The sequence below is a fragment of the Lactuca saligna genome, chromosome 7 (genome assembly GCF_052625555.1).
Source record: "Lactuca saligna cultivar CGN05327 chromosome 7, ASM5262555v1, whole genome shotgun sequence".
Classification (NCBI taxonomy): Eukaryota; Viridiplantae; Streptophyta; class Magnoliopsida; order Asterales; family Asteraceae; genus Lactuca; species Lactuca saligna.
The window spans coordinates 69739020-69761420 of record NC_136423.1 but is presented as its reverse complement, the minus strand read 5'-3'; the positions used below and the strand labels follow the sequence as shown (position 1 = coordinate 69761420).

Genomic DNA, 22401 nt, shown 5'->3' with positions numbered 1-22401 from the left:
ACAACCTTTAGCTACACACCTGGACCATTGTGAGTAACAAAGATCCAAGATTTATGTTTCCTTGTTGCTAGATCTAAGGTTTTATGCATATTTACCCATTACTTTAAGAGTTAAAGTGTTGGGACTTAATAAAGTTGGCAACTTTATGGGTTATTAGGGTCCCTTAGTGCTTGTATATTATGGATCTGAGATTTAGTAGGATGTTTGAGTTCATGCTTGAGAATTTATCTCCTTGAGCTCATGTATTGGACATACAAGACCTTAAAGCATCGATTTTTATGATCCTAGAAGTGTTAGGAAGCCTCCTAGGAAAAGATGGATTAGTGGCTTAATGGATTGAGAAGTTTTTGGATCAAAATGCCATTCAGAATGATCTCACGACATGAGGATATGCATGCCACATCGTGAGGATTATAAGACCTGATGATTTTGTGTTGTAGTGGCTCACAACGTGAGCCATATATGGTTACATCGTGAGGGTCTGTTAACTGTTGACTTTCATTGACCGTTGACTTGTTGACCAAGTTTGACTTTAGGTCAAACTTGAGGATTTTGGGATATTGATCGTGGGTCAAAGGTACTAATGTCGTCCTACTAGTTTTGGTTATCATATAGTAGAGGGATGACATAAGGACTGTATGCAGTCACGTAGGATAGACTAAGGACTCTTAATCTAGGCTCTCTTGTTTATTCCTTCTTTGGTTGTGACTCTAGAGTAGGATCATCTGTTCGAGTGTCTATCTCACCTCTGAGTATATACGGTTATGCATTCCTTGGATTGTTGGTTATGTATCTAGGTATATAGGAAGTTTCTATGTTGTAGTGATGTGTTAGATATCTATCATGGTATAGAGGATGTTGCTATGTTTTAGTGTTTTGTTAGATCTGTATCTTGGTATATAGAATGTTGCTATGTTGTAATGATATGTTAGATCTGTATCATTTGTATATAGGATATTGCTTTACTGTAAAGATTTGTTAGATCTATATTGTGGTATATAGGATGTTACTATGTTGTACTGATATGCTAGATGTGTATCTTAGTATATAGGATGTTGTTATACGGTAATGATCTGTAGATCTGTATGACTACCTGTACTTGTTGGTTATCATCTAGTGGAGTGCCCTAGGGACTATATATGGTCATGTAGGATAGCCTAAGAACTCTTGATATAAGCTTTTTTGCTTGTTCCTTGTTTAGTTATGACTCTAGAGTAAGATCATCAGTTTGGGTGGCTATCTCACCTCTGGTTACGTATGGTTACGTATTTCATGGAGGTTAGCTGGTAGCAAGACTACGTGCGGTGTGAGGATTAGTAGGCGGTAGTGAGTTTTCGGACGACAGTACAATAAAACGTGGGTAGACCTATATCGGGTTGTGATAAAAAAAACCGAAACTGAATAACCAAATTCAATCAAATGATGCTTGGTTTATTTGTTTCGAGTTGTTTGGTTATTTAATTAATTCGGTTTGGTTAATCGAATAAGGATACCTTATTTGGTTTGGTTTTGGTTAAATTTTCATGATTTCGGTTAAACCAAAAAAACTAAAGAAGCTATTTAATTAATATATATTGTTTATAGTTTACATCTATAAATTAACATTTTATATTTAAGTTGATAGATAGTAACTAAAAAATATTTTTATAACCCATTATTTAACTATTAACCACTATAAATTTATAATTGCTTATATATTGTATTAAAAAGCAACAACTAATTAGCCAAATACCAATTTACCTTCAATCATTTCTTTCTTCTTTATATAAAACTTAATTTATATTAGACAAAATTGGAAGAATGGTCCTTGTGGTATGTCAAAACTAGAAACTTTGGTCCAAAATGGGTTTGGCTCGCAAGGATGGTCCAATAGTTTCATTTTGTTGCGAGTTTAGTCCAAAAAATTTAGAACTTTTTATAATGATGGATTTGCCGTTGGTATTTTCCATTTTTCAGTTTTTTTTATTACAGTAATATATATATATATATATATATATATATATATATATATATATATATATATATATATATATATATATATATATATCCCTCGTTTTCATACAATCTCCCTTTCCTCGACCTCCTTTTCATCTCCAACTCGTCTATCTCCCTCGTTTCTCACTTCTCCAGCGAAGAGAGCCACCACAGTTGACTGTGGCAGTTTCTCCGCCTCCCCCAGTCGTGACCCACGACCATCCAACATCCCAAATGCATATCCACAATGGGTGTTTTTCGTTCTTGATTTTGGATCTGAAATAAAACCCAAATCCAAAAGTTGAAGGTGAAGGGTAGATCTGAAATAAGGGTAGATCTGAAACAAAATCCACACACAAAACCTTACCTGAAACGAAAGCCCACCATTGATTCGAAGAGAAACGAAAACCCACCATTGATTTTGGATCTGAAATAAATCACTACACTTGTTTCCTCATGTTTTTCTTTCCCACCGGCGAGAATGAATAGAAAAGGAAGCTGGTGGTCGGAGGGAGTGGCAACATTTGGTGGCTGGAACTCACAACAACAGCGATGGCAGCAAGCTGTTTGAGTAGCAGAGCGACAGGAGCAGCTGGGTTTCCTCATTAGCGGTGCGGTATGACTGGAGAGATGTAACGAGGGTGGAAAGGTCATGTATGGTGGTGAGAAGTAGCGTTGAGCGAATAGGATGGGCGAAACAAGGTTGGAAGTCGACGAGCTCACATCCATCTCCTTCTCTTGTCATCGTTGCAGATTTAAGGGGGGGGGGGGGGTGGATGGAGAAATTCGGGAAAGGCAGTGATTAACAGTGGCAGTCAGTGACTACCTTCCCCCTTCGTCGACTTTGGTGGCTCGGACTGGATATGGTGGAACACCGGTAAGTTGGTGGTGATGTTGGCATACAACTGAAGTGGAGTTTATGGTGATCGTGGTGGTGCTGTGACAAGCGAAGAAGTGGTAGATGTTCACAGTGGTCACCACAGCAACACCACCGGTGTGAAAACCACTAGTGCTCCATTCTTTCTTTGTGAAACAGGGATGGAAGGAAGAAAGAAGATGAATCAAAAGAAAGGGAGTTGTGAGATAAGAGAGAGAGAGAGACAGAGAGAGACAGAGAGAGAGAGAGATTTTATTTTGTTTTATTTTTAATTGTTTTTTAATTCTTGTAATAAAAGAAAAATGGAAAATAAAATTAATATGGGGCAAATCCGTCATTATAAAAAAGTTCATAGGAAATTGGACTAAACTTGCAACAAAACGAAACTATTGGACCATCCTTGCAAGTCAAACCCATTTTGGACCAAAGTTGCTAGTTTTGACATACCACAGGGACCATTCTAGCAATTTTGTCTTTATATTAACCCGCTTCTACAAATTATGTGGCTACAACGATACTTCAAGAAAACATATTATAAAAGACTGAATATAATATGTTATGTATTAGTGTTTTCTCATTTGGTAACAGTTTAGTAAGGTTTTTTTTTTCTTTAATATTTATTGTTACATGTAAAATTTTATTTGGTTTAACTGGTAAACCGAACTGAATAAACCGTAACTGAATTAACCAAAACCGTTTAAACCAAACCTTAATTGTTTTTGTTATGGTTAGTTCAAGATTAAAAAAACCGTATAAACCGAAAACTGAAAAAACTGACCGAATAATATGTGAGACCGACCATACAAATCACTTATGTTTATCTGGATAAACTCGACGGGAGTTGGGTTCGAAATGCTCCTAAGACTTGGGGGAGTAGGTAGAGGGAGTGTGGTTTCGTCACTAGGCAGCGAACACCGCCCCTAGGTGCGGTTTAGAGTGCAGTGTGGTTAAAAATGATCACATTTTGTGATTGTTAGGGGGAATTTGATGTGATTAGGTGTGAAGAAAATTAATATTTTTATTTAAATTAACATTTTTTAAATAGTATGACACCAAAAAAGAACCATACTTTTATGATAAAACTGTGACTTCTATATAGCAACAAATAATATATATTTTCGGTGGTACCATGGTTGTCAAAATCGCGATCCTGATTGTAGGATCGTACGATCCTACGATCCTATGTATGAAAAACGATCCGGGTCGTAAAAGGATCATATTTTGGTTAGGATCGCAGGTAGGATCGTAAGATCGTAGGTAGGATCGTAGGATCGAGATCCGATCCGATCCTACCTTCCTTTAATTTTTTTTTCAAATGAATTTTTTTTACCATTTTATGTCTTTTACCCTTTACCAATTTATCATTTATCATTTTTATTGTGACTTATGACTAATATTTTAAAGTTTTTATAACTTTTGAATGAAAAATTAAATGTTTGAAATATTTTTTATGATTAATATTATAAATTAAAATTATATTCTATTTTGTGGGATCTTAGGATCTCGATCCCGATCTTACGATTCCGATTTTACAAACCTAAAAACGATCCTAGGTAAAATCACGATCTTAACAACCTTGGGAGGTACCATTTGGTCCTGTATAATAATAAGAAAATTTTAAATTTACTTTCGCTATGTAAGTTTTAGGCGTAAAAACATGCCAGACAGTAATATCTTTTATCGATTTTTTACTTCAAAAGCGCTGACGCGTATATTTATCTACCGACGCTATCCCCATCGCGTGAATCCCACGCCCATCAAAAAGAACCCATAAATGACAAAACCATTTGCGTGTCGCTCACTCGCCATCAAATCAAGTGGAGCTTAAACTGCCAGATTCTACAAAAGCCAAAAGCCCAATGTCCATTCACACGAGATCCTCTGAATTTAAAAGGAAATCCAACCGCCTATATTCATGGTAAAAACTAAATTAAAAGGGTAATAATTAAATCCAGATCACATACGCAACGGTGGATTGTACAACCTTCATTGAAACTTGTACATTATTTAGGAATTTCTATTTAAGTTCTGGAAAAAGACGATACCCTTTCTTTCTTGCTTGACTATATCACGCTTTTACCGATGCATGTGTAAAATTTGTATGTTATATACATAAATCTTGTATCTATATATGTACGACCTAAAACCCTTTTTAAAAATTTCTTGCTTTCTTTCTTCTGATTAATTTATTCTCCTAGTGATGATGACGATTTGAGTTCGATGCTTCAATCTTGATTCTTTTGTGTTCTTTTAGAAGAGAAAAAGGTTTCTGGTTTGATTTAATCTTAACCAATTGGGAAAAATCATGGACGAATCAAGTCAACAGGGACAAGATCGAAGTTCTTCTGCTTCAATTCCAACTCTCCTTTTACATGGTGGTATGTTTTTCTTTCTCATTACTGAATTCTCGATCTTTTAGTTGTTGATAATTCGAAATTTGAAGTTTTTTAATGTCGATCTTCACATAGTGTTGATTTGATTTGTTCTTTTCGCTCACAAATTTAACTTAGTTTATGCCGATTCCTCTTGTTCGTTATTGCGGTTGTACGATTTGGGAATCTGGTATTATCGCTTACAAATTTAGCATGATTTAAGGTTTTCTTTTTTGTGAATTGGGGTTGAGATTGATCTGAGTTCGCATTTTCAATTGTAGTTAAAATGTGGGTTTTGAATTGATTTTTGTTTCGGGTTCGGATCTTATGCCTGTTTTAGTGCAAACCCTAGAATTCATCCTAAGTTACATTTATATGTATGTCTTTTTTATTTTTCTTTTCTGAAGATGGTTGATTTTAACTTGTAAACCCTGATTTAGATTTTTAAACTTCATTAAGTGATATCATTAATTAGAAATACTGCAATCATGGGGAATGGATGCTTTATGTCTTCCTCAAGAATTCAAGATTATAGTGGTGTGTTTTCATGTAAAGTTTCTTAAGTGGTGTTCCTTTTTCACTTGGTGATCAATTTAAGTTGCTAACTCGTGATGTGATTAAATATAATTAAAATTGTATCCAAACACAAAGGTAAAATGGTCATTTATTCTTTGGTAACAAATAAATAGTGATTTCTAAGTTCAAAATATAACAGTTTTTTAAATATATACGGGGTGTTTGGCTTGTCTTTTGAAAGACCAAAAGAACTTTTTGAAAAAGATAGAAGGAAAAAGATGTTTGGTAAAAGTATTTTAAAAGCTACTTTTGGGATTTTTGATATAAGAAAAAATGACTTTTTGGAAAAGTTAGGATTTTCTGACTTTTTGTAACTTTTGGAAAAAGTCCTTTTGACCTCTCAAAAGATAAGCCAAACACCCCCCATAGTACAGTTACAGTACAACGACATATCTAAACACAAGGGTAAAATGGTCATTTACTTTCATTCAAACTCGTAAAAAAAAGTCTTTTTGTTTAAGTGTCAGAAATCACAGACTCTCATAGTCCTTGTTCCACCTTTTTAGATGAGACTAAAAGATGCAGAATTTATTTCATTGAAGTCTTGTGAATTGCTAACTTTCTGACAAATTCGACACTTGAAACAGGTGATGGTCCTTCGGCTGAGAAACGAAAAGATAAGGTATTTTTTTTTTCAACTTGAAAGCCTTTATTCATGATATTTTTAATTTTTTTTCTTTTTCTTAGTGTAAATAACATGTTATATTAATACTTTATTTTTATTTTCAGCCAAAAAATGAAACAATTGTTCCTTTGAATCCTTCTGTTGATGCAGCCAACCAATCAGAACCCTGGAGTGCGAGTCGAGCTCATACGCCTATGAACTCATCAAACACTTACATTGCTCCAGAACAAACATACTTTTATGGAGGTCAGTTTACAAAAAAACATAGTTTGACTTTGGGGATTTTAAAATTTTGACTTACTTTTATCTTGTGAATTTAATCAGGTTATGGTGATGGATTGGTTAATTGGGGAGAAGGTTCAAATTATGTTCATACTAACAATTTGCAAATTATGTCCCCGGTAAGAGTCCATTTGTCATTATTAAGCATTTACATTTTTCTTTAGGTTAAAGTTAAATGCACATTTATGAAAAAAAAATGTTTCACATTTCTTTTTTTTTTTTTTCTTTTTTTCTTTTTTCTATAAATTTACGCAACAAAATGGTTCTTTAGACAAAATGTGCATCCATGTTTCATTCTAGGATCAAAATATGCAACATTGCTTCACTTTTTAAGGAATTTAGGCAACAATGTTCCACTTTATTTATAGATTTATGCAAATAATGTTTCAATTTTTTTAACCAATTTATGCAACTAACATAAATTATGCAACCATAACTAGTTAACAAGTTTTGAGTAAATTTTTGTGTATTTTCGTCTAAAAATATGTACCCACTTTTCACTCCACAAAAACTTATTTATGCTAAAACGTTTCACCTTTTTAGTGATTTATACGATAAATGTTTCAATCTCCTACTATTTTATTCAACTGACCCGAATTATACAACCATATTTCATATTAGAAACCACTTTGTTGCATAATTACACATTTAACCCAATTTCTTTCCTATTCACATAACTAACCTTATTTTCTCCACCTTTTTGCTGACGTAATTTAGGCAATCTACAACGATAATTCATCTCTTCTATATCATCCCGCTTTCACATACGACACCCAAATCGCATACGCTCAATTCCCCCAAATCGCAAGTCAACTATCACCAATAATGATCGATGGTCAACTCTATTCACCACATCAACTCCCAATTTCTCCATCATCGTACTACTCGCAACCAATTTCACCATCCGATTATACACCCTTAACCACAAACATCACCCAAGATGGGATCATCGACAACATGTTTGTAGGCCCAGGTTATTATCTACCCTACCCTGGAAATAACAATCATGGATTCTACAAATTCCCTAATGAAATCACTCAATGTGAACCCGTATCAACTCAATCGACCCCAGTTGGCATACTTGGCCCATATCATGGTTCTTATGAAGCTAGCCGATTGAACCATGGTCTCGACAAAAATAGGGACCGAGTCGACTCGGTTAGCTTGAGCGCGACTACAAGTGATAGGAACCGAGGACCAAGGGCATTGAAACCGAAGGGAAGAACAACGGGTGAGCATATGTCAAATGAAGATTTTGTTACAACTTATGAAAAGGCGAAATTTTTTGTGATTAAATCTTTTAGTGAAGATAATGTTCATAGAAGTATAAAGTATGGTGTTTGGGCAAGTACCCCACTTGGGAATCGAAAGCTCGATGCTGCATATAGAGAAGCAAAGGAGTACGCTTCTAGGGTTTTTCTGTTTTTTTCGGTGGGTTTTTACTTTTTAGTTTTTGTGTTGATTCTTCGATATATATATTTTTTGTAGATTATTTTATGATTGAATTGTTGTAGGTGAATGCGAGTGGACAGTTTTGTGGGGTTGCTGAGATGATTGGAGGTGTGGATTTTGAGAATGATGCGGATTATTGGCAACAGGATAGGTGGAGTGGGCAATTTCGGGTTAAATGGCATATTATTAAAGATGTCCCAAATAGTCGGTTTAGACATATTCTTCTTGAAAATAATGATAATAAGCCTGTCACTCATAGCCGAGACTCACAAGAGGTATTTTGATTTTGATGACAAGGGCGTTTATGTCTTTTGCACAAACAAAAGATTGAAAAGGGGTTATGTCTTCATCCCTGATGATGGATATGAATATGAAAGTGATTGTGAGGAGGGCATTTACCTCTTTTAGATCACTTGAGTATTTGCGATGAGAAGGGCATTTCCGTCTTTTACACAAACTAGAGATTGAGAGCCGAGTCACAATCCCATCAAAGATTTTGATTTTTGTTACATTGACACCGGGTCCATTAGAGAGGACATTTACGTCTTTTGCGCAAATGAGATCAAGAGCCGAGTCCTTGTCACACTTTTTTGTGGGACAAAGTTTACTTTTTTTTTTTCCTGGTTACAGTCCAATGCATGTCAAACACAGTACAAGGCTTTATTACCATCAATGTTGATCGTGGAGGATTTTAAAGTTTTTTTTTTCATTTTGTGTAGGTGAAACTTGAAGAGGGTAACACAATGTTGAAAATCTTTAAAGAGCATGATGCGGATACATCAATCTTGGATGATTTTAATTTTTACGATGAACGTGAGAAATCTTTGCAAGAAAAGAGAACCAAGGAACAAGTTTTTTCTACCAAAAACACCATTGATGATGCTTCAATAAATTGTCTTTCGGATAGAGTTGCTAACTCTCTCCAGTTAGAAAACCACAATGAGGTTACTAAATCTTAAACCAAACCTTTTCACTAGTTTGAAGGGCTTTCCTACTTTTATTTTGACTTTTGTCAAGCCTTTGGTTCTTCACCCCTTTGTTATATTTCTAGCGGTAGGAGGTGGTGGTGGTTGTGATTAGAGGCGGTTGAGGTATTATCCGGCCATGGCTGAAGCCGATTCCATTGTAATTTGAGTAGTTATGACAGGGTGGTTGTTGAGTTGCTACCCAAACAAGTGTAACATTATCAGTTAAAGGAATTGATCAAAATGGTTATCACATAGTTCTCTTTTTTCCGTATAATTTATGATGAGTTTGGCATAAGTTTTCATTAACAAAATGGTATCAAAGTTTTCCAACAACTCATTCAATAAAAATTAATAGAGAAATAAGAACACAAATGTACATAGAAAACTCCAAAACCAAAGAAAAAACCATGGATTTCGTAAGAGAAGAATTCACTATACATTTGAAACAAGGACGTTAAGGCTATCTCCGGCTAATTTGTTGAAAATCTACTGATGAAAAACTAGCTGTTAGCCGATAAAAAAAATGATTTTTAATAAACTATTTGAAATATGTCAAATCATATAAAAGGATGGATTGAGGTTTTTTTGTAAGGGAAGTCATTGGAAAAGGAATAATATTTCATCATAATTTATAAAAAAATCTCAAACTAAAATTTATTTATAAAAAAGTCTTAATTACCGATAAAAATGATGATTTGATTTTTTTTTTTCTTGTTTATCGGTTTTAATATTTATCCGGTTTCATTAAAGTCCAAATATTTTACCATAATTTAATTAAAGTCGTATTATTTTATCATAATTTGGAACTTATTTGTAAATTATGCTAAAAAAAATGAGACTTTAATAAAACTAGGTAAGTAATGAAATCGGTAAACCGAAAAAAATGAATCAAATCGTCACTTTACCGGTAATTAAAAACTTTTCGTAAACAAATTTTAATTTGAAACTTTTTCGTAAATTAAGGTAAAATATTGAGAGACTTTTCTAAAGATTTCCTTTTTATAATTAATAAAAAATATATTTGGAAATTTTTTTAAAAAGTCCCTTAAACAAGTTGAAACATTAGTCTGAGTTTTTATTTTTCAAAACTTATAACAAAAAAGTAAACATATTAACATACCACCCACAAAACAGGCAGTTCATACTTCATATCACATTTCCCTTTCTTTTCAACGTATACATAGAAAGAAATCATCCTTTAAATACATATATAATAATAAAACCACTTCTATTTTTCGTTATCTTTAAAATCGTACATATCAATCAATTGTCATGGGTACACAACAGCTTCTAAACCGAGCCTTCCTAACCGATGTCACAACCTCAATTTCAGCCGTTTCCAACATTTTAACAACTTCACTGAAGTGTGGCCTCACATGTGGGTCCACATCCCAACAACGTGTCATTATTTCACCAAGAATCGGAATACAATCATCTGGAATAGCCGGACGAATACCTTTATTCACAACAGCAAATGCAGCTTGTACATCTGTAAGGTTGTGATATGGTAGCTTCCCTGTTATAAGTTCCCATAACACAATCCCAAAGCTATACACATCCACTTTTTGTGTGTAGGGCCTATGCTGAATCATCTCCCTACATAAAGTATTACCAAATTAAAGCATTGCCATTTGTATAAATTATCACACTACTCAAACCATACACTTTTTTAAAATTGAAAGTTTAGGGTTTCGTCTAAAATCTGCAGAAACAGAAAAGGTGGACCAAACAGCTGCAACATGTAATAAAAATTTTGTTTTTTTAAAGTCTGCAGACTGCTGCAATAAGTTAAAGTAAGACGTGAAGAGGTTTGAAGCAGATGGTCAAGTGTTACGCCATGCAGCACAGTCGTAACAGTTTTTAAGTCAGAAGTCTTCTGAAAAACAAACAATTACGAATGACCAAGTGTTGCGTGTGTGCTGCGCCGCGCAATAATAAGTGGTTAGAAGATGTTTTTTTTAACAGACAACAACTAAGTAAACTTACGGAGCCATCCACCGATACGTCCCCATCTCGGGTGTCATCCCTTCTGTCCTAACCTCAATCCTCGCAATACCAAAATCCGCAATCTTAATTGATTGATCTTTTGAAATCAAAAGATTATCCGATTTCAAATCCCGATGAATCACTCCAACCCCATGAACATACTCCATTCCCTTAGCCACATCCGCCGCCTGTTTCACCGCCAATCTGAGCGGCACCGCCCTATTCTGCCGCCTGTTCAAAAACTGCCTAACCGAACCACCCCTCGCATACTCCGTGACTATACACCACACCATCGGTTTATGACACCCTCCGATGAATCTTACAATATTCGGATGCTTTAATCCCGCAAGCATCTTCACTTCTTGCTGAAATTGTTTCTCCATAGCATTTGCCACATCTAAATTCTCTTCTGGTTTTTCCAAAAGCTTTATCGCAACATCTTCACCATTGTAGATCCCTTTATAAAGCTTCCCGAAAGCACCTTGAGCAAAAGCGGGACCCATGTTGAGTTTCTTAAGCTCAATGGTCCATTTTTCATAGTTTTGTAGACCTTTTGTAGGGAAACGAGGATCTAGTAAGGCTTGAGCCAATGCATCAGGGGTCGAGGTTGACCCATTTGGGATTCTTGTTCTTCCTCTGTTGTTAACTACACTATGGCCAACACCATTGGTATATGGGTTCGAACCATGGTTGGGTAATAGGAACATCCGGGTGTTGGAACCATTGGAGGAGTTATTTGATCCCACGCTGCTGTTGGTGATAGAGAATGCTATTGAACCTCCATTGTTGCTCATGTTCAAGCTAATGAAGCTTTCCATTGACATGTTTTCATTGAGCTTGAGGTGGAATTCTTGTGTCTGGAAATTGTTGTTTAGGCCGATGAAGCCTGTAATTTTTTTATCCTCCTTCATTATCAGCTTTCTTTTGGATCAATCAGACCTAAAATCAATCAATTTCGTGTGAAATTTAGTGAAAGGAACAAGTCATCGGTTCAGAAAAGGAGAGGAAAGATATAAAAATCTTGGTTTCACACACCAGTCGTACGGAAAAACAAAACGAAGACTTTTCAACAGATAAAAATCGATCAAAATCCTCCGTTTTACAGTCAACGTAATGAAAGTTTAGGAAATATACAAGTAAAGGTTTGAAATGGAAGAATGATTCATGAAGATACAATCATACGAAGCATGTATTACCAAAAACGCAGGTGAAGGATTGAGGAAGTTCCACGTTATCAGCAAGGCTTTTCTCCTTTCTTCATTCGGAGATTGAAAGATGATCAAAGAGCTGTGAATGGATGATTTTGTAGAATCGATGGAGTTAACGATGTTTGTGAGTGAACTTTTTCTTTTTGGGGACGACGATGACGACGAAAACACGGTGATCCTACAAAGGTCCAAGAAGAAGACGAGGAATGGTTATTAAATCGGATCATATAAATATACAATCTATAAAGCTTTTTTTCGTCTAAAGAATTTTGTTATAGCTGATTAAATAATAATATAATTAATATCTAATATATTATATAATAGATGAAATATATGATTAATAGATATTTTTAGTAACTATTTTCTATTTAAAAAGTTACAAGAATTATATAACCACAACCTTACCCTTCTATTCCTTTATAGTCGGAGTGCATAAATACAAGAATTACATAATTACCCTTCGATTACTTAAATTTAATTAGAATTAGTATAATTGACCTATGAAATCGATAATTTTCCAATCCCGGCTAATCAAGCAATTACCAACTCAATGTAAAAATATAGATTAGATCAACCGGTTGGACCGTGACCCGAGGTAGAAAGCGGGTCAATTGAGAACGGTTTTTTATAAAAATACAGACCAGATCAAACCGTCTGGATTTCCCCTATGTTGAACCGGTTAAAACCGAATTGACCTGTTTTAATAGAGTTTGAATAGTTGGTTACAAGTAACCAATACCAAAACAACGAGCTGTTTGCGGTTTCTTCAATGTTTTTTAATGTTTAAACTTTATGGACATCAAATTATTGGTTTTATATGTTTATGCATATGTAGGAAAGTAAAAATATATAAAAATAGAAAAAAACCATAAACTGGGTTGACCCGACAGTTCAACCGGTTGAACTAATTGACCCATGAACCGGTCATCACACCGGGTCAACTAAAAACCCGGGCTTTAAAACATTGAATATGATAATAGTCAGGGGCAATATGGTCATTTTGGATGTGTGGGACAATATTGATGAGTGTATGTTACTTGAATAGTATGCTACTTCCATTAAACATAAACTTTGTGATCTACTTTCATTTTAAGTCATAACTGCTTTCACTTGTGAGGATTTTAGCATTGACATCACTTGTAGTTTTTAGACTTTGATACATGGCTAAAAGATCTACAACATGGCTAGGCAAGCTTTCTCCAACTCTTCTAGAAAGTTTTGCTATAATTGTGGGAGTTTATTAGATGAAGGGCATTTTGGGCATATTGAATATTAGTATAACCCATAAATTTACCATTTTTGTTGGGATAAAAGTGTCGGAGAAAAATGACATTCTTTATCAAATCACAAACTTTGTCACATAAACCATTGAGACCTTCAACAATATTATACAATACATGCTGCTATGACAATCCAAAATTAAAATTAAGGCTCTCTTTTACTTTAGAATTTATATATCAAATCGGCAACATGCAACCAACAAATATCATAGTAGGACTTTTGTACCATTTTGTAATTCCTTTTTATACATTTTGTAATTACTAATTGTGATTCTTGTTTCATGAAACACTTGATCTACAAAAATGGTCCACAATTATGATATAATATAGGTTTGTATAAGTCATGATTTTATATAAGTCAATGTTTATTATTGGTCTACAATTACGATTTATTGTAGTTCTTTAAAATTGGTTTTGCAAAATTAAGAAAATAAATTAACTTATTTTTATGATCTAATCTTTTTATGTTTATATCTTTTTTTCCAAACATAGTGTAATTGTAGTTATGATATTTATACGGTTTAAACCATTCTACTTTGCATCTTATTAGGTCACCTCCATTGATTCAATACAAATTAAACTATTCTTATTTGTCATGTCAATGTCATATAAATAGTAAATACCTATACACTTTCAGTATAAAGAATATCACCAATTAGTAATAAAAAATCATAAATAAGGGGTTGTGAAACTTTGTATGTTGGAATATAAATATAAATATAAAATGATTTGTTTCTTGAGCTTGGGTTTGAACTTGAAGTTTAAGGATCAATGGAGTTAAGCTTAACATTGGAATTTAAAGATTGACCAAGTTGAGTTTCAAGCTTCAAATTTTTTTATTCAAGTCGAGCTTGAGCTTTACACTGTAAACGATTCGAATCGATTACTCCCCAACTTTAATAATTTTTTTTATTGGAGTCAAGCTTGAATGCAAAGTATAATGTTCTATGTGAAAGGATTTATGTTTATTGTTTGGAATTTTTTTGGTGCTTTGTAATTTTTTTTAATTATTCAGCAAGTTGATTCAAATATTATATCAAACCGGGACATATTAGCCCAACAAACGATTTTGAATTTACTCATTCAATCCCAAAACGTTTTTTTAGTAATTTATAGGGGCATACAATAGATGTCTACCTGCTTTTTTGGTCCCTGTTGCTGCTACCTATTTGTGCTACCTGATCTAGTAGGTTTCAACCAAATAGTCAAACTTAAAAGTCAAAATTAAGATTTCATGTAACACAACCCACTTTAAAGATTTCTACTTCACAAAACTCGTCTCAGGGAATAAACCAAACGGCATCCTCCTATGTCTCAATGACAATCAAACCATTCATTGCACCTTTCTCAGTGCTAGGGTTTCCTGGACAAACAAATTCGACAAAACTGAAGAACAAAACCTTCACAAAAAAAACATTTATGCTCAAGTTGAAGAAGAAAGATAAGCGAAGGATTTTGCAATATTATATTTAACATATATTTACAGAGCTTCAAAAGACATTGAGTCGATATGTAAGGAACTAAAGTTGTACATGAACTCAAAGACGATGTCTGTAACACCCAAAAAAACGGTCCGAAAATTTTGATTTAAATCATTAATAAAAACCATAATTATCAACCATTTCATTCATAAACAAAAATCGTAATATCAAATCAGAGTATCATTTCAAAACATGTTCTTTTTATCAGAGTAAACATCCCAGGCTAAAACTTCTTGATGTATGTCATGCAGTCATCCCGAGCTCTTCCCTCCGCTACCGGAAGTACCTAAAACCAAAACTGAAAACTGTAAGCACGGAGCTTAGTGAGTTCCTCATACTACCACATATAACATACACGTAAACACATATTGAAAACATTGGGCCTAGCCCACTACATCGGGCCGTGCCTAGCATCGGACGAATCTAGCATCAGTCCCCGCCTGGCATCGAGCCCTGCTCGGTATACATATATGTTTCTACTAGGCCTCGACTATCTCCGGGGCCCCGCATGCTATACATATACAAACAATAACATATAATCATGCTAATGCATAACAAACAATCACTATACTATAATTGCTAGTCTCAAGGCCCCACCTATCTTGGGCCCCGCCCCTACTCTGCTACTAATGAGATATGGAACCCCAACTACACTCAACTAGTGATGAGATACGGGCCCCCACCCACACTCATCTCCCTACCAAGCACATATAAGTATCACAAAGACAACAAGTATAGGTAAACATATACTACTACCTCAGATACCACCCGTCATCGAACTGTAGCTCAGAATCATACATATAATCCTTCCTCGGGCCTCGCTCGGTATCAGACCGAAATTCGGAACATATAAACTACATCGGGCTAACCCCGACATCGGATCTAAATCCGGTATACACTAACATACATAAACGGGCCGATATTGGTGCCTTCGACCCGTTCCTACTAGAGAAAACTCACCTCTCAATCTGGCTGCTGCAACTCGAGCAAGGTAACTCTGTCCGTTGCTCCAACTACTCCCCGACAATTATGACCAAATAAACACTTAGTCAAAAACTGAAAATCCTTCTAAGGGTAAAATGATTGTTTTACCCCTTTTGATCTAATTTGGGCCATGACCTAGGCCCAATCCTTTCTAGTCCTTTCAAACTCGTTAAAGCCCATTAAAGTCCCTAAATGGCACAATTTTCTAAATTGGGCCTAACTCCTCAAATGGGCTTTCCTTTCAAGCCTAAATTAGTCCTTGGGTCGTTGACCGACTCCTAAAGGCCCATCACGACCCAATTACTGCTATGTCCAAAGCTTGGCCGAAACCAATGCCCAATAACCCAAGGCCCACTGTCTGAGCATACGTTGAGCGTACCCTTCTGTACGTTGCGCGTACTGCTTGAATGACTTGTACGTTGCGCGTACTGGCGTGTATGCCCATCGTACTATTTTGTTAAGCCACCTTCTCCAAAACTACGTACTCCCTTAAGACACTTTGTCCAAACGACAGATCTGAGTCCAATACTTTGTCCTAACCAATAAAGTTGATCACTTGGTGGCTTGTGTGACATCCCCAAAATCACGGCCAGAAAAGACCGATTTTTTTTTTATGCTTTATAAAAATCAGAGTACTTCATTTTATAAAAAGGTTGCGGAATTTGTTCCCAGAAAAACATGGTAAATACGTTATTAAAACATTTTCGAAGAAACGTATTTATTTCATTTTAAAATGTTTGGGATGTCATCGTTAATACCGAAACATAAGCATAAACAGAACTTACAATGATTTACACTAGTGATCTACATCTCTTTTAAATCTCTCAGTGTAATGTCACTTCACTTCGTCACCTGTGATATACATAAACTGAGTGGGTCAGGTTGGGAAACCTGGTGAGTACATAGGGTTTTCAACCCACAATAATATAATTACTATGTTCAATCAAACAATCAACCCAATTACCCATCCCCATTATCTTCTTTACTCTTTAAGGATTTAACCAAAGAGTCATCTATCCTGCATTCGTTTATTCCGAAGTCCCTTACCTCCAGGGTTATAGGACTGACACTAAATCCATAGCTGCCAATGTTCGTTCATAAAGCACTAATTCCATAGCTGCTATGGTCTATTCATTAGGTACTAAATTGTCACACCCCCAAACCAAGGATGGCGGAAACGTCCGGGGGTGGAGGACTTCATGTATAGCATCATAACCACAATTTCAATAGTAATTCAAGCAAACACAACCAACATATATATAATTGAAAAGTTACATCACTTGCATGAATTACATGTTTCAAAAATCAATTACAATATGTTGTCAAAATATGAAAAGTTTGACGCCTCAACGTCCCATCCTCAAAAGCACTTGGTAACACGATTAATGCTTTCCTGTGAATACAAGTTGTTTGAAAAGTGTCAACACAAGGGTTGGTGAGTTCATAAGCTTTTATTAATAATCTTATTAGAAGTCTTTCACATGTAAATGTCGCGTTGTTTCAGAAAAATCCGATATTTTCCTTGAAATCCGAAAAATGTAGCCTTACAACCAAAGACTAGAATGTATGAAAAGTCATCGTTTCTTAGTAGGAATGTTGTGAGTTTAAAATGAATTGGAAAGTAAATTTATTTTATCAACCTAAAACCTACTTTGGTTTTTATGCAACCCCGTAAACTTTATGAATTGTTGTCTCCCTAAGTGAGTCGCTATAATCATACTGTGACTATGTGAACCTGCCACAACGTTTCTCAGGCGTCGCGAAAATGAAATGACATTTGTCACCCGTAGACCTGCAGGTCCCACTGTAGCTAGCAGCAAGGTGTGGGGTGTCAAACCCAATATAGATCTATATACAAGTATCACGTTCTCCCTCAAGGAGATTCTGATTATAACTACCAGGAATTATATCCCGCACTCGGACGTACGGGGAGAGAGAGAGAGAGTCTCACAACATAGGTTAACAAGTTTACTTGAAATGTGTGTGAATATAAATCTTTCTTGTATGAATGTACCCTTTTTGTACGAGTGCTTTGAGTGATGTATCATAAACTATACCTATTATAGTTTATCTAAAATGTATGTAATATGTATGAATTCTTTTATGGAAATGTATTACTATTGTGAATTTATCAAACTATACATTTTATAGTCTAATAATACGTGTTCCAAAATGAATGAATAATATTTAATATTTAATATGAATGTCTTAATTCCAGTTCATAATGATAAACTAACACGGAAACACATTCAAATATTAGAACTTATGATTATACACTTTGCTCAACATAATACAAAGTGTTATGATATTTACATGCTGTTGGCTAACTTTAGCCATTCTGCCCTGTATTTGGAAAAATCATAGAAAAATCATACGAAGTCGAAAACTAGATCCGTAAATTCTGAGAGTTCACAAAATGTGTCTAGTTTGCTCATAAATTTTATCTCAATTTATAATGACCTCTAACTTGGGTGAAAAAGTCCAAAATCACAGACTGGTCCGGATTGTTGTTTGAAATGATAGGCAGTTTTGTAAAAATCGCCATAAATTGTAGAAAAATCGTATGGAGATGTGCAAGTAGCCATTTTAAAGCTAAAAACTTGAACTATTTGCACCTTGTACAGTTTTGAAAACAAAAATGTGTAAGATGCCCAAAACAGTCCGTGAATGGAGTTGAACTTTTCTGATGAAGGCTGTTAGAAAACTTTTGATAGGTTCTTAGTGTTTTAACTTGTATTCACCCCCTGAAAACTTGAGAAATCATGAAAATGTAGGGGTATGAACTCACCTTGAGTGATTTCAGTAGATGATTGTTGAAGAATGGAAGTGTTTAATTCAAGAACACTTGGAGATGCCTTGAAGGTTTTCGAGAATCTAACATCATAGTTAGGGAGTTTGTGTAAGCAACCAAAGATTTGAGTAGAATGAAGTGAAATAATAATAGGGAGGATGAATTTTTACTTACTAAGTGTGGAAGAACACTTGAATCCAGCCTTGGATCTCGAAAATTTGTGTAGAAGAGTTTGAGAGAAAAAGTGATGTTTGTTACTTAGTGGAATGAGAGAAATGAGAGAAAATGAGGAGTGTGGTTGATTGTTCCAGCTCAAAAACGTGGGAGTGAGTGAAATTTGAGTGTAAGGGAACATTGAAGTGACATAGGTAAGGTGGGGAGGTATGGCTGGTCATAGAGTGGGTGTGGGGTGGTTGCTTGTGACTTTGATTTTTTTTTTTTTTTTTTTTTTTAACTTGCAAGGCACAATGGAATATATTACTCCTATAAAGGAAATTGACTCAATCAAGGACGATTTCACAATTAAAGTTCGGATCATACGTCTTTGGACTCAAAAGTCAAGAACAATGTCTTATAATTGTCTATATCCCATTTTTAGTAATTTATTCTCAAAGAACAATGCTATAATCTGTAATTTATCATCTTTTAGTTTAATTTTCTAAATATATGTGTGGTTGTCTATGTGTGTGTATCTCTTTAAAAATTCTGCAATTTCATCATTTTATGACCCCCATTTGCGAAGTTGAGTATTTATTTCCAAAAATGCGAAACTCCAGGGACAATATTTGAAATCTTCTGTTTTCTTCCCCAATTCGCATTCTACTGTGAAATACTTCGCATCTTCATTCTTACACCCTTCGCATCCCTTCGCATTAATCACCTTCGCATTTTAACCTAATTAATCAAATGCGATTCACAAAATTTTTCATTCCAGATGCGAACACAGTTTAGTTCTTGAACTCTAAACTTGCAAAATCAAAAATTCATATGTTGAACCCATATGCGAATATTAACCCAATTGACTTCAAATTGATTCATAGATGCGAACACTCGATTGTTTTACTTTCGCAAAATGAGCATCAACAACTCCACAATCGAGTTTTTAAATTCTTGCAAACAACAATTTCATAGTCCTTGACTTCGCGTTTTTCTTCACGAATCATCCCTCAATCATCAATCCAATTGCGAATCAAAAACTCATATGTTCTTGCTTTATCGATTCATCGACTACACTCATACAAATGCGAACAATACTCAATTTCCAAATCGATTGAAACTTATAGCAAAGCTAAATCCAACTTCGCATTAATCACCTTCGCATTTTAACCTAATTAATCAAATGCGATTCACAAAATTTTTCATTCCAGATGCGAACACAGTTTAGTTCTTGATTAGTACGAAGGCTTAGGAAATTTTTAACACAAACTTTTCTCCTGTGATGTTTTCCCATTAACATAGCAAGTTATACAATACGAACATAACACTAACCCTAATACACAAGGTTTAATAGAGTTGACCGGCTTGACTTGATGACTTGACTTGACTCAAGATTGACGATTGTCACATAAATCCATAGCTACCAGTCTTTATCTAATAGGTACTAAGTCCATAGCTACCAATGTTCAACAGGTACTAAGTCCATAGCTACCAATTCCCAACAGGTACTAAGTCCATAGCTACCAGTCTTTAAGTTGGACACGTGGAAGATAGGGTGCACATTACTAAGTTCTTGTGGTAGTCGGAGTTTGTACGCCACCGGACCAATCCTAGCAAGGATCTCGAACGGACCGATGTACCTTGGGTTTAGTTTCCCCCGTTTACCGAAACGTATCACCCCTTTCCAGGGGGAAACTTTTAGTAGTACCCGGTCTCCGACCTGGAATTCTAAAGGTTTGCGTCGCTTATCCGCGTAACTCTTTTGTCGATCACGAGACGCTTTTAGTCTTTCCCGAATTTGAATGATCTTTTCTGTGGTTTCCCTTATGATTTCCGGCCCCGTAAGGGTGCTATCAGGGACTTGCCCTCTGGCTAGCTGAGTATCTCCAACTTCGGCCCAACACAGTGGCGACCTACACTTGCGGCCGTAGAGAGCTTCGAATGGGGCGACTCCAATGCTAGTGTGATAACTGTTATTATAAGAGAATTCGATAAGCGGGAGATGGGTATCCCATGCCTTACCAAAATCTATCACACAGGCTCTCAGCATGTCTTCCAACGTCTGGATGGTTCTCTCGCTTTGTCCGTCCGTTTGTGGATGGTAGGCCGTACTCATGTCTAACCTGGTTCCCAGAGACTTTTGTAGGGACTGCCAGAAACGCGAGGTGAATCTACTATCTCGATCCGAGATAATGGATGTTGGTACACCATGTAGTCGTACGATCTCCTTAATGTACGTCCTGGTCAACTTTTCCATCTTGTCTGTTTCCTTTATTGGCAGGAAGTGCGCGGACTTGGTCAATCTGTCCACAACCACCCATATGGTATCCATCCCACCTGATGTCTTAGGCAGTTTGGTTACGAAGTCCATGGTTATTCGCTCCCACTTCCACTCGGGTATATCTGGTTGCTGAAGTAGTCCTGATGGCTTCTGATATTCCACCTTGACCTTGGCGCAAGTGAGGCACTTGCTCACATAAGTAGCAACTTCAGCCTTCATGTTTGGCCACCAGTATAACCTTTTGAGGTCTAGATACATCTTATCTGACCCCGGATGAATGGAGTATCGAGTCTTGTGGGCCTCATCCATTACAACGTCTCGGTATCCACCGAACTTCGGTGTCCAGATTCGATTCATGAGATAACGAGCTCCATCCCCTCTGACTTCCAAGTTCTTATCCATCCCCCTTAGTGCTTCGCTTGCCACGTTTTCTGGTTTCAGGGCTTCAAATTGGGCGTCCTTGATCTGAGTGGCCAGTTGGGAGTGGATGGTCATGGCTAGGGATTTTACTCGGCGACCCGAGTATTCTTTCCTGCTTAAGGCATCGGCTACTACATTAGCCTTGCCTGGGTGGTAGCGAATTTCACATTCGTAGTCATTCAGTAATTCCACCCATCTTCTTTGGCGCATGTTTAGTTCTTTCTGATTGAGAATGTGTTGAAGACTTTTGTGATCAGTGAAGATGGTGCACTTGGTGCCGTAGAGGTAGTGCCTCCAAATCTTCAGGGCGAACACCACAGCTCCCAATTCAAGGTCGTGGGTTGTGTAATTAACTTCATGTGTCTTCAGTTGTCTTGATGCATAAGCGATGACTTTTCCCCTTTGCATGAGCACACAGCCGAGGCCTTGATTTGAAGCATCGCAATACACCACAAAATCGTCAGTTCCTTCTGGAAGAGACAAGACTGGTGCGCTGCATAGGGCTTGCTTTAGTGTCTGGAAGGCGGCTTCTTGTTTATCTTCCCATTCGAACACCACCCCTTTCTGAGTCAAGGTGGTGAGAGGCTTAGCGATTTTGGAGAAGTTTTGTATGAATCTTCGATAGTAGCCTGCGAGTCCTAAAAACTGTCGGATTTCTGTCGGCGTTGTAGGTGTTGACCAATCTTCG

General features: G+C 36.0%; 2 protein-coding genes across 4 annotated transcripts; one reads left to right on the top strand and one right to left on the bottom strand.

Annotated features, from left to right (window-relative positions):
- The first annotated feature begins 4966 nt into the window (after positions 1-4966).
- Positions 4967-9378, top strand: LOC145004867 (YTH domain-containing protein ECT1-like). 3 transcript variants are annotated; one of them, XM_078963876.1, is made up of 8 exons: positions 4969-5229; positions 6387-6421; positions 6529-6670; positions 6749-6825; positions 7424-7937; positions 8016-8137; positions 8221-8433; positions 8878-9378. In XM_078963876.1, the coding sequence occupies exons 1-8, from the start codon at positions 5157-5159 to the stop codon at positions 9115-9117; spliced, it is 1416 nt and encodes a 471-aa protein (XP_078820002.1). In that variant the 5' UTR covers positions 4969-5156; the 3' UTR covers positions 9118-9378. The 3 variants fall into 3 exon arrangements, with proteins under 3 accessions (XP_078820003.1, XP_078820002.1, XP_078820001.1); XM_078963877.1 differs by having other exon boundaries at positions 4967-5229; positions 7424-8137; positions 8221-8309; positions 8878-9007; XM_078963875.1 differs by having other exon boundaries at positions 7424-8137.
- An 851-nt stretch (positions 9379-10229) lies between these two features.
- On the bottom strand, positions 10230-12548 carry LOC145005817 (serine/threonine-protein kinase STY13-like). Its single transcript, XM_078964937.1, has 3 exons — positions 12309-12548; positions 11113-12051; positions 10230-10722 (listed from the first exon to the last, which is right to left on the bottom strand). The coding sequence occupies exons 2-3, from the start codon at positions 12021-12023 to the stop codon at positions 10386-10388; spliced, it is 1248 nt and encodes a 415-aa protein (XP_078821063.1). The 5' UTR covers positions 12024-12051; positions 12309-12548; the 3' UTR covers positions 10230-10385.
- Positions 12549-22401: the final 9853 nt, after the last annotated feature.